Source organism: Nerophis lumbriciformis, linkage group LG22 (assembly GCF_033978685.3).
Source record: "Nerophis lumbriciformis linkage group LG22, RoL_Nlum_v2.1, whole genome shotgun sequence".
Classification (NCBI taxonomy): Eukaryota; Metazoa; Chordata; class Actinopteri; order Syngnathiformes; family Syngnathidae; genus Nerophis; species Nerophis lumbriciformis.
Window position 1 is genome coordinate 11,320,948 of NC_084569.2, and position 13,192 is coordinate 11,334,139.

At 45.4% G+C, this 13,192-nt stretch overlaps 1 protein-coding gene across 1 annotated transcript in view; it reads right to left on the minus strand.

Annotated features, from left to right (window-relative positions):
- The window catches only part of ush1ga (Usher syndrome 1Ga (autosomal recessive)), a 28,238-nt gene that overhangs the window by 5,926 nt on the left and 9,120 nt on the right, over positions 1 to 13,192 (minus strand). Inside the window, exon 2 of the mRNA XM_061974253.1 lies at positions 865 to 1,318. Within this exon, the coding sequence (XP_061830237.1) occupies positions 865 to 1,318 (454 nt within the window). The remainder of the gene's footprint in view (positions 1 to 864; positions 1,319 to 13,192) is intronic.

The following is a 13,192-nucleotide window of genomic DNA, read 5'->3' on the forward strand; positions in this document are numbered from 1 at the left end:
GGTATGTCTACAGAATATATTAATTGATGAAAATTGGGCTGTCTGCACTCTCAAAGTGCATGTTGTTGCCAAATGTATTTCATATGCTGTAAACCTAGTTCATAGTTGTTAGTTTCCTTTAATGCCAAACAAACACATACCAATCGTTGGTTAGAAGGCGATCGCCGAATTCGTCCTCGCTTTCTCCCGTGTCGTTTTCGTCGGTTTCGCTTGCATACGGTTCAAACCGATATGGCTCAATAGCTTCAGTTTCTTCTTCAATTTCGTTTTCGCTACCTGCCTCCACACTACAACCATCCGTTTCAATACATGCGTAATCTGTTGAATCGCTTAAGCCGCTGAAATCAGAGTCTGAATCCGAGCTAATGTCGCTATAGCTTGCTGTTCTTTCCGCCATGTTTGTTTGTGTTGGCTTCACTATGTGACGTCACAGGAAAATGGACGGGTGTATATAACGATGGTTAAAATCAGGCACTTTGAAGCTTTTTTTTAGGGATATTGCGTGATGGGTAAAATTTTGAAAAAAACTTTGAAAAATATAATAAGCCACTGGGAACTGATTTTTAATGGTTTTAACCATTCTGAACTTGTGATAATGTTCCCCTTTAATCAGTCGGTTGGTTTGTCCATCAGTTAATTTGTTGTCTTTATAACTATCTGCCTTTTTGTCTCTCTGGCCGTCTGGCGTCACTCCATTGGTCAGTTTGTTTGTCCGCCCGTTCCTACTCTATCAGTCATTTGGTCAGACAGTCTCTTTATCCGTCTGTGATATGTTGGTTCAGTTGTTTTGTCTATCCACCCAATCAGTCAGTCTTTCTAGCTCTCAATTTGCCTCTTGGTCAAATATTTAGAGTGGTAACCAACCTGTGAATATGGCACACTACCGGCGGCTGCATTGAGGTTGTGCAGCTTGTGGCTAACAGAGCCGCTGCTGTAACTGGAAAAGCTCATGACGTCCGACAAGGACGCTTCGGGCGCCTCCTTTTGGAACTTCCTCTCCATGCGCTTGTGGTGCTTCTTCTGCATCTTGGCGCACTCTTTGATGCGCCGCTCAGCCTCTCGGAAGGCCCGGTCTTTCAGCTTGTTGACCAGCTTGGGGTTCAGGCCCGTTTGCTTGGCGGCGATGGAGTCCAGGTAGCGGACGCAGTCCATATGGTTCTTGGTGGCGGCCATGTCCAGCGGCGTGTGGTAGTCGTTGTCCAGGCACCATATGTTGGCGCCAAACGACACCAAGAAGAAAAGGCAGTTGTGGTGGCCGTTGGCGGCGGCCAGGTGGAGCGGCGTGTTGCCCCATATGTCGCACTTGTCTGGGTTCCCTCTGAGGAAAACACAACAACTTGATTATATTGATGACTTTTCATTGAATTTACTAAAAACCCCAAAACCAGTGAAGTTGGCACGTTGTGTAAATGGTAAATAAAAACAGAATACAATGATTTGCAAATCCTTTTCAACTTATATTCAATTGAATAGACTGCAAAGACAAGATACTTAACGTTCAAACTGGAAAATGTGTTATTTTTTTACAAATATTAGCTCATTTGCGATTTGATGCGTGCCACATGTTTCAAAAAAGACTGGTAAGGTTGAGGAATGCTCATCAAACACTTATTTGGAAAATCCCACAGGTGAACAGGCTAATTGGGAACAGGTGGGTGCCATGATTGTGTCAGAGTTTGTTGGTGACGAACCCCAAGATGCAGAGATGACGGCAGGCATTGAGCGAGAAAACATGGTTTAATACTATAGCAAAAAAACAAACAAAAGGGAACAAACAAAAGGCGCGCACAAGGCGGAGAACAAACTTGGCTATGAACTAAAATAGCACAGAGGCTAACTGTGGACAAGGAACAAAAACACTTACCGTGACACGGAGGAACTAGGACATGAGCAGAGTGAAACAAAAGCAGACAGCGCTACAACGACAAGTATTAAGACAGGTAGTAGTGACAATGACAATGACAGCAGTGACTGGAGGGTAGGGCAGGTATAAATAGCAGCTGGCTGATTGACACCAGGTGTGGCCAGGTGCCAATCAGCCACAGCTGAGGGGACACAGCACTCAGGGAGACAAACAGGAAACAGAACCAAAACAAGAGCGCTGACAGGAAATAGTACACACACAGAGGAAAAACTAAAACACAACCAAACTGTCAGGGGCAAGCCTGACAGATTGGGTATAAAAGTAGATTCCATGAAATGCTCAGTCATTCACAAACAAGGATGGGGCGAGGGTCACCACTTTGTGAACAAATGCGTGAGCAAATTGTCGAACAGTTTAACAACAACATTTCTCAACGAGCTATTGCAAGGAATTTAGGGATTTCACCATCTAAGGTCTGTAATATCATCAAAAGGTTCAGAGAATCTGGAGAAATCCCTGCACGTAACATTGAATGCCCGTGACCTTGGATCCCTCAGGGGTACAGCATTAAAAAAACGACATCAGTGTGTAAAGGATATCACCACATGGGCTCAGGAACACTTCAGAAAACCACTGTCAGTAACTACAGTTCTTCGCTACATCTGTAAGTGCAAGTTAAAACTCTACTATGCAAAGCGAAAGCCATTTATCAACAACACCCAGACACTCCGCCGGCTTAGCTGGGCCCGAGCTCATCTAAGATGGACTCATGCAAAGTGGACAAGTGTTCTGTGGTCTGACGAGTCCACATTTCAAACTGTGGACGTTGTGTCCTCTGCAACAAAGAGGAAAAGAACCATCTGGATTGTTCTAGGCGCAAAGTTGAAAAGCCAGCATCTGTGATGATATGGGGGTGTATTAGTGCCCAAGAAATGGCTATCTTGCACATCTGTGAAGGCACCATTAATGCTGAAAGGTACATACAGGTTTTGTCACCATCCAAGCAACGTTATCATGGACGCCCCTGCTTATTTCAGCAAGACAATGCCAAGCCACGTGTTACAACAGCGTGGCTTCATCGTAAAAGAGTGTGGTTACTAGACTGTAGTCCAGACCTGTCTCCCATTGAAAATGTGTGGCGCATTATGAAGCCTAAAATACCACAACGGAGAAACCCGGACTGTTGAACAACTTAAGCTGTACATCAAGCAAGAATGGGAAAGAATTCCACCTGAAAAGCTTCAAAAATGTGTCTCCTCAGTTCCCAAACGTTTACTGAGTGTTGTTAAAAGGAAAGGCCATGTAACACAGTGGTAAAAATGCCAACTTTTTTGCAATGTGTTGCTACCATAAATTCTAAGTTAATGATTATTTGCCAAAAAAAAATGAAGTTTCTCAGTTGGAACATTAATTATCTTGCACAGTACGGTACATTGCTTTTTATCAGCACCCAGCATTGTGTGTAGGCCAGAAACCAAATGTGGTTTACTGATCTGAACTCTACAATGCAAACTGAAATGTACTGTATACTAACTGAAACAATCAGTTATTTTAATAAATTAGTTAATAAATCGAGGGTTGGTCTTCAGGCAGCTAAAGTAGCAAAATCACCATGTTGCTGTTGTTGACCAGTACACAAGAACGTAAACAACACACCTTGGTGTGGCCTCCATGAGAGTCGGGCTGTAATTTGACCTCGGGCTTGTCGCCGCTGCTGCTTTGCTGCCTAAGCTCAGGTTTCAGGCCAGGGCTGAGATGGTTTCAGCTGGCTGGCACCGCATAATTGTGAATCGGCGAATGATGTCACGCCACATTCCTCTAATCAGGATTGGTTGGACAATGTAGAGGGGCATATGTGGGGATCTTTCACTGTGTGGTACATTCAGCTATACCAGGGGTCGGCAACCTTTACCAGTCAAAGAGCCATTTTGACCAGTTTCGCAAATTATAGAAAATAATGGGAGCCGCAAAATTTTTTTGAAATTTTAAATGAAATAACACTGCATACAAAGTTTTTTTTTTTGCTTTGTGCTATGTATAAACCAGGGGTCTCAGACACGCTGTCCACACCTTTATATGGAATTTGGAAGCTGGTGCGGCACGCGGGTTTTAAATGAATGGCGCTTGCCAGCGTCATGCGTGCCGTGATGGTCCAGCATATAGCACCCACTACAACCAGCGTGCCTGATCAGCGACACGTTGTATGGTGTTTCCGTTTGCTCACGTAGGTAACAGCAAGGCATACTTGGTCAACAACCACACAGGTTACACTGACGGTGGCGGTATAAAAAAAACTATAACACTCTTACTAATAATGCACTACACTGTGAACCCACACCAAACAAGAATGACAAACACATTTCGGGAGAACATCTGCACAGTAACACAACATAAACACAACAGGACAAATACCCAGAATCCCATGCAGCCCTAACTCTTCCGGGATACATTATACACCCCCCGCAACCAAACCCCGCCCACCTCAACCGACGCACAAGGGGGGGGGTTGATGTATGGGGGAGCAGGGTTGGGGTGGGGGCGGGGTTTGGTGGTAGCAGGGGTGTATAATGTAGCCCAGAAGAGTCAGGGCTCAATGGGATTCTGGGTATTTGTTCTGTTGTGTTTATGTTGTGTTAAGGTGCAGATATTCTCCCAAAATGTGTTTGTCATTCTTGTTTGGTTTTGGTTCAAAGTGTGGCGCATTATTAGTAAGAGTGTTAAAGTTGTTTTATATGGCCACCGTCAGTGTAACCTGTGTGGCTGTTGACCAAGTATGCCTTGCTGTCACTTACGTGTGCAAGCAGAAGACGCATATAACAAGAGGCTGGGCTGGCACGCTGTTAATACAGATTGTAAGAGCGCTAAATGCTGTACCATCATGGCACGCCCTTATTATTGTTGTAAGGGTGAATATTAATCCCGGGAGTTTTCTGCGAGAGACACCGAAATCCGGAAGTCTCCCGGGAAAATCGGGGGGGGTCGGCAAGTATGCAACTGAGCCGCATCAGAGTGATCAAAGAGCCGCATGCGGCTCCGGAGCCGCGGGTTGCCGACCCCTGAGCTATACTGTATATCAATCTAAAGTAGGTGCTATCAGGTACTAGGGACCTTTCATTGTGTGGTACGTTCAGCTAAATACCAATAGGTGCTACCAGGTACTAGGGATTGTTGAAAGGGGCCTAAAATCCATTATTATTATTATTATCATAAAATATTATTTGGCATCCATCCATCCATCCATCCATCTTCTTCCGCTTATCCGAGGTCGGGTCGCGGGGGCAGCAGCCTAAGCAGGGAAGCCCAGACTTCCCTCTCCCCAGCCACTTCGTCCAGCTCCTCCCGGTGGATCCCGAGGCGTTCCCAGGCCAGCCGGGAGACATAGTCTTCCCAACGTGTCCTGGGTCTTCCCCGTGGCCTCCTACCGGTCGGACGTGCCCGAAACACCTTCCTAGGGAGGCGTTCGGGTGGCATCCTGACCAGATGCCCGAACCACCTCATCTGGCTCCTCTCGATATGGAGGAGCAGCGGCTTTACTTTGAGCTCCCCCCGGATGGCAGAGCTTCTCACCCTATCTCTAAGGGAGAGCCCCGCCACCCGGCGGAGGAAACTCATTTCGGCCGCTTGTACCCGTGATCTTGTCCTTTCGGTCATGACCCAAAGCTCATGACCATAGGTGAGGATGGGAACGTAGATCGACCGGTAAATCGAGAGCTTTGCCTTCTGGCTCAGCTCCTTCTTCACCACAACGGATCGATACAGCGTCCGCATTACTGAAGATGCCGCACCGATCCGCCTGTCGATCTCACGATCCACTCTTCCCTCACTCGTGAACAAGACTCCGAGGTACTTGAACTCCTCCACTTGGGGCAAGATCTCCTCCCCAACCCGGAGATGGCACTCCACCCTTTTCCGGGCGAGAACCATGGACTCGGATTTGGAGGTGCTGATTCTCATCCCAGTCGCTTCACACTCGGCTGCGAACCGATCCAGTGAGAGCTGAAGATCTTGGCCAGATGAAGCCATCAGGACCACATCATCTGCAAAAAGCAGAGACCTAATCCTGCAGCCACCAAACCAGATACCCTCAACGCCCTGACTGCGCCTAGAAATTCTGTCCATAAAGGTTATGAACAGAATCGGTGACAAAGGGCAGCCCTGGCGGAGTCCAACCCTCACTGGAAACGTGTCCGACTTACTGCCGGCAATGCGGACCAAGCTCTGACACCGATTATACAGGGAGCGAACCGCCACAATAAGACAGTCCGTTACCCCATACTCTCTGAGCACTCCCCACAGGACTTCCCGGGGTACACGGTCGAATGCCTTCTCCAAGTCCACAAAGCACATGTAGACTGGTTGGGCAAACTCCCATGCACCCTCAAGGACCCTGCCGAGAGTATAGAGCTGGTCCACAGTTCCACGACCAGGACGAAAACCACACTGTTCCTCCTGAATCCGAGGTTCGACTATCCGGCGTAGCCTCCTCTCCAGTACACCTGAATAGACCTTACCGGGAAGGCTGAGGAGTGTGATCCCACGATAGTTGGAACACACCCTCCGGTTCCCCTTCTTAAAGAGAGGAACCACCACCCCGGTCTGCCAATCCAGAGGTACCGCCCCCGATGTCCACGCGATGTTGCAGAGTCTTGTCAACCAAGACAGCCCCACAACATCCAGAGCCTTAAGGAACTCCGGGCGGATCTCATCCACCCCCGGGGCCTTGCCACCGAGGAGCTTTTTAACTACCTCGGCAACCTCAGCCCCAGAAATAGGAGAGCCCACCACAGATTCCCCAGGCCCTGCTTCCTCATAGGAAGACGTGCTGGTAGGATTGAGGAGGTCTTCGAAGTATTCTCTCCACCGATCCACAACATCCGCAGTCGAGGTCAACAGAGCACCATCCCCACCATACACGGTGTTGACACTGCACTGCTTCCCCTTCCTGAGGCGGCGGATGGTGGTCCAGAATTGCTTCGAAGCCGTCCGGAAGTCTTTTTCCATGGCCTCACCGAACTCCTCCCATGTCCGAGTTTTTGCCTCCGCGACCGCTGAAGCCGCACACCGCTTGGCCTGTCGGTACCTGTCTGCTGCGTCAGGAGTCCCATGAGCCAAAAGAACCCGATAGGACTCCTTCTTCAGCTTGACGGCATCCCTCACCGCCGGTGTCCACCAACGGGTTCTAGGATTACCGCCACGACAGGCACCAACTACCCTGCGGCCACAGCTCCAATCGGCCGCCCCGACAACAGAGGTACGGAACATCGTCCACTCGGACTCAATGTCCAGCGCCTCCCTCGTGACATGTTCAAAGTTCTTCCGGAGGTGGGAATTGAAACTCTCTCTGACAGGAGACTCTGCTAGACGTTCCCAGCAAACCCTCACAATGCGTTTGGGCCTGCCAGGTCTGTCCGGCATCCTCCCCCACCATCGCAGCCAACTCACCACCAGGTGGTGATCGGTAGAAAGCTCCGCCCCTCTCTTCACCCGAGTGTCCAAAACATGAGGCCGCAAATCCGATGACACAACTACAAAGTCGATCATGGAACTGCGGCCTAGGGTGTCCTGGTGCCAAGTGCACATATGGACACCCTTATGTTTGAACATGGTGTTTGTTATTGACAATCCGTGACGAGCACAAAAGTCCAATAACAAAACACCACTCGGGTTCAGATCCGGGCGGCCATTCTTCCCAATCACGCCTCTCCAGGTTTCACTGTCGTTGCCAACATGAGCGTTGAAGTCCCCCAGTAGAACGAGGGAATCACCCGGGGGAGCACTCTCCAGTACTCCCTCGAGTGAATCCAAAAAGGGTGGGTAATCTGAACTGCCGTTGGGCGCGTAAGCGCAAACAACAGTCAGGACCCGTCCCCCCACCCGAAGGCGGAGGGAGGCTACCCTCTCGTCCACCGGGTTGAACTCCAACGTGCAGGCTTTGAGCCGAGGGGAAACAAGAATTGCCACCCCAGCCCGTCGCCTCTCATTGCTGGCAACGCCAGAGTGGAAGAGAGTCCAGCCCCTGTCAAGAGAACTGGTTCCAGAGCCCTTGCTGTGCGTCGAAGTGAGTCCGACTATATCTAGCCGGAACTTCTCCACCTCACGCACTAGCTCAGGCTCCTTCCCCCCCAGCGAGGTGACGTTCCACGTCCCAAGAGCTAGCTTCTGTAGCCGAGGATCGGACCGCCAAGTGCCCTGCCTTTGGCTTCCGCCCAGCTCACATCGCACCCGACCTCTATGACCCCTGCTATGGGTGGTGAGCCCATTGGAGGGGGGACCCACGTTGCCTCTTCGGGCTGTGCCCGGCCGGGCCCCATGGGGACAGGCCCGGCCACCAGGCGCTCGCCATCGTGCCACACCTCCGGGCCTGGCTCCAGAGGAGGGCCCCGGTGACCCGCGTCCGGGCGAGGGAAATCTGGGTTCCTTGTTCGTGTTCTTCATAGAGGTCTTCGCATATATGAATATATCATATATATTGGCATATATATGATAATAGAACCATTTTAAAAACGGGTTACGAAAATTCCAAATTTAGCTGCTGAGGTATGCAGTAACAAATTACAAAATTTCCAGTTATAATTTTCACAAAATTATTATCAAACTAATCAATGTTAGTTACTGCCAATTTACTGTTCATAGCTGCACTGCAAAAAGTCAGTGTTCAAAAACAAGAAAAAAAAAAATACAAAAATGAGGGGTATTTTATTTGAACTAAGCGAAATTATCTGCCAAAAGAACAAGAAAATTCGGCTTGTCAAGACTTTCCAAAACAAGTAAAATTAGCTAACCTCAATGAACCCAAAAATAGTTTAAAATAAGTATATTTTCACTAATAACAACTGTACTTTTCTTGGTAGAATAAAAAGAGACATTTTTGCTCAATATGTTGAAAAATATTCTTAAATTAAGTAAATGCTAGTGCCATTATCTTGACATAATGATATGCGCTCGGCATCATGATTTTTTTTTTTCCATGCTTGAAGTAAGAAATGATTACTTGAAAAAAGTAGTTTTATACTTGTGAGTGTTGATGACACAGCTTTGCATCAGTTGATATTCTAGTTTCAAGCATGTTTTACTCAATATAGGTCATCAAATCTCAGCTGTAATATCCTACTGAGATCATTTAGGACCAAAACCCTTAAAACAAGTAAAACACTAACATAAAATCTGCTTAGTGAGAAGAATTATCTTATCAAACAGAAAATAAGCAAATATCACCCTTATTTGACATATTTAATCTTACTTAGATTTCAGTTTTTGCAGTGTGGCTACTTTATGTTGTAACAGGGATCCATCTACACTTTTGTTAAATGTACTATACACTTATTCTTCTTATTCTAAACATTTTGGTATTGATCTTTCCAATGCAAAGAGGCAGTATAGGCCATACCAATTAATTGTTTTTAATTTTTTTATCACAACTGTAATCCGACAGTATCAATTAATATTTAAATAATTTCCGTATTCCCTTTTATTACATTAAAAATGTATATTAAAGTAAATAGTGCAAAATAACTAAACATATAAGCAAAAACTATTTTGGGCTTTTATTTCCTGAGTCATAGCTATCGAAACTAGTAAGCAAAAACATAACAAGACACGCACTCATGTCACATGAGGACGAGGGAATCAGAGACAGAGGGACGCTTCAAGCTGACGACTCAAAAAAAAAAAAAAAAAAAAAAGAAGAACCATAGGTGAAATTGGCAGAGGGATTCTCTCCCGCAGATTAGATTATTCCCTTTAGTGATGAAGACGACGTCCAGGAGACCCAAAATAATGTGTGTCTTTGGCCATATTTAGACAAATGTACGCGTTTAGAGAAAACAACACCTAAAACCACATCTCGTTCAGACCAATGCGGCCAATGATTTCTAGAGATGTCCGATAATATCGGACTGACGATATTATCGGCCGATAAATGCTTTAAAATGTAATATCGGAAATTATTATGACTTTTTAAAACGTCGCTGTGTACACGGATGTAGGGAGAAGTATAGAGCGCCGATAAACCTTAAAGGCACCGCCTTTGCGTGCCGGCCCAGTCACATAATATCTACGGCTTTTCACACACACAAGTGAATGCAATTCATACTTGGTCAACAGCCATACAGGTCATGCTGAGGGTGGCCGTATAAACAAGTTTAACATTGTTACAAATATGCGCCACACTGTGAACCCACACCAAACAAGAATGACAAGCACATTTCGTAACACAACAGAACAAATACCCAGAACCCCTTGCAGCACTAACTCTTCCGGGACGCTACAATATACACCCTCCACATTTTTTTTCCCGTAATTTGAGTTGATTTATTTTGGAAAACCTTGTTACATTGTTTAATGCATCCAGCGGGGCATCACAGCAAAATTAGGCATAATAATGTGTTAATTCCACGACTGTATGTATCGGTATCAGTTGATATCGGAATCGGTAATTAAGAGTTGGACAATATCGTAATATCGGATATCGGCAAAAAAGCCATTATCGGACATCTCTAGTAAATTCCAATCATTTTATTCGGGCCATTTCGGGAGAACATCCGCACCGTAACACAACATAAACACAACAGAACAAATACCCAGCAGCAGCACTAACTCTTCCGGGACACTACAATATACACCCCCCGCTACTCCCAACCCCGCCCACCTCAACCTCCTCATGCTCTCTCAGGGAGACCATGTCCCAAATTCCAAGCTGCTGTTTTGAGGCATGTTAAAAAAAATAATGCACTTTGTGACTTCAATAATAAATATGGCAGTGCCATGTTGGCATTTTTTTCCATAACTTGAGTAGATTTATTTTGGAAAACCTTGTTACATTGTTTAATGCATCCAGCGGGGCATCACAACAAAATTAGGCATAATAATGTATCGGTTGATATCGGAATTGGTAATTAAGAGTTGGACAATATCGGAATATGGGCAAAAAAGCCATTATCGGACATCTCTAATGATTTCCATTCCTCAGTACAATTTTGATATTGAAAGAGTGCAATGGTAGCATTGAGGCAGCATATAAACAATGTCCTCTGGCCTCAACAACGTTATTACCAAGGATTGCATAAACATGCTATAAACTAATGTCAACAGGGGTGCTGCCGTTATCTTTGTTCTGTTAAAGTTATTTATGACGTTCCCAGCTCGAGAGTATATGTCACAACACGGAGATAGCTTCACATGTTGTAATTTACTAAATCTATTTAGTCTGTGTATTTGCACACCTTGCTTGTTCTTTATCGTATTATGGGGATGTTTACTCTCTTTGGCAGGCATGTTTGCAGAGGACGGCATCTTCCCCATGAAATTGTCTTCATTATCATCCAATGGCAGCCAGTTATGGTTGATGTTAGTACCTGGTGTCAATCACCAGGATGTTATCATTAAAGGAATACTATGTCCTTGGCACTAAAGGCTCTTGTTTGCACTCATTCTGTGGGAAATAGCGGATTTAGAAGAGTAGCTGGCCAGGATAACGCACCCCATCATACTAAATTGTATCCACAGCTACTCTGTGATTACTCTGATTAAAATATTTAGGGCCTGATCTACAAACCCTGTTTCCATATGAGTTGGGAAATTGTGTTAGATGTAAATATAAACGGAATACAATGATTTGCAAATCATTTTCAACCCATATTCAGTTAAAATATGCTACAAAGACAACATATTTGATGTTCAAACTGATAAAAAAAAAATTTTTTTGCAAATGATCATTAACTTTAGAATTTGATGCCAGCAACACAAGACAAAGAAGTTGGGAACGGTGGCAATAAATACTGATAAAGTTGAGGAATGCTCATCAAACACTTATTTGGAACATCCCACAGGTGTGCAGGCTAATTGGGAACAGGTGGGTGCCATGATTGGGTATAGAAAACAGCTTCCCAAAATATGCTCAGTCTTTTACAAGAAAGGATGGGGCGAGGTACACCCCTTTGTCCACAACTGCGTGAGCAAATAGTCAAACAGTTTAAGAACAACGTTTCTAAAAGTGCAATTGCAAGAATTTTAGGGATTTCAACATCTACGGTCCATAATATCATCAAAAGGTTCAGAGAATCTGGAGAAATCACTCCACGTAAGCGGCATGGCCGGAAACCAACATTGAATGACCGTGACCTTCGATCCCTCACACGGCACTGTATCAAAAACCGACATCAATCTCTAAAGGATATCACCACATGGGCTCAGGAACACTTCAGAAAACCACTGTCACTAAATACAGTTGGTCGCTACATCTGTAAGTGCAAGTTAAAACTCTCCTATGCAAGGCGAAAACAGTTTATCAACAACACCCAGAAACGCCGTCGGCTTCGCTGGGCCTGAGCTCATCTAAGATGGACTGATACAAAGTGGAAAAGTGTTCTGTGGTCTGGCGAGTCCACATTTCAAATTGTTTTTGGAAATATTCGACATCGTGTCTTTCGGACCAAAGGGGAAGCGAACCATCCAGACTGTTATCGACGCAAAGTTCAAAAGCCAGCATCTGTGATGGTATGGGGGTGCATTAGTGCCCAAAGCATTGGTAACTTACACATCTGTGAAGGCGCCATTAATGCTGAAAGGTACATAAAGGTTTTGGAGCAACATATGTTGTCATCTAAGCGCCGTCTTTTTCATGGACGCCCCTGCTTATTTCAGCAAGACAATGCCAAGCCACATTCAGCACGTGTTACAACAGCGTGGCTTCATAAAAAAAAAGAGTGCGGGTACTTTCCTGGCCCGCCTGCAGTCCAGACCTGTCTCCCATCGAAAATGTGTGGTGCATTATGAAGCGTGAAATACGACAGCGGAGACCCCGGACTGTTGAACGACTGAAGCTCTACATAAAACAAGAATGGGAAAGAATTCCACTTTCAAAGCTTCAACAATTAGTTTCCTCAGTTCCCAATCGTTTATTGAGTGTTGTTAAAAGAAAAGGTGATGTAACACAGTGGTCAACATGCCCTTTCCAAACTACTTTGGCACGTGTTGCAGCCATGAAATTCTAAGTTAATTAATATTTGCAAAAAAAAAATAAAGTTTATGAGTTTGAACATCAAATATCTTGTCTTTCAATTGAATATGGGTTGAAAAGGATTTGCAAATCATTGTATTCCGATTATATTTACATCTAACACAATTTCCCAACTCATATGGAAACGGGGTTTGTACTAGGATCCAAATAACAAGTGCTAATAGCCTGTGCAAACTATGAAAATTACTATTAGTGGACGTGCTGCGGGTGTTCTACTTAGACTGCGTGTACGATTGATAACACGTGCAAAAGTGGTGCAGATCGCCGTATTTAAATGATGATTTTGCATGTACTATACTGGCTCTCCCATG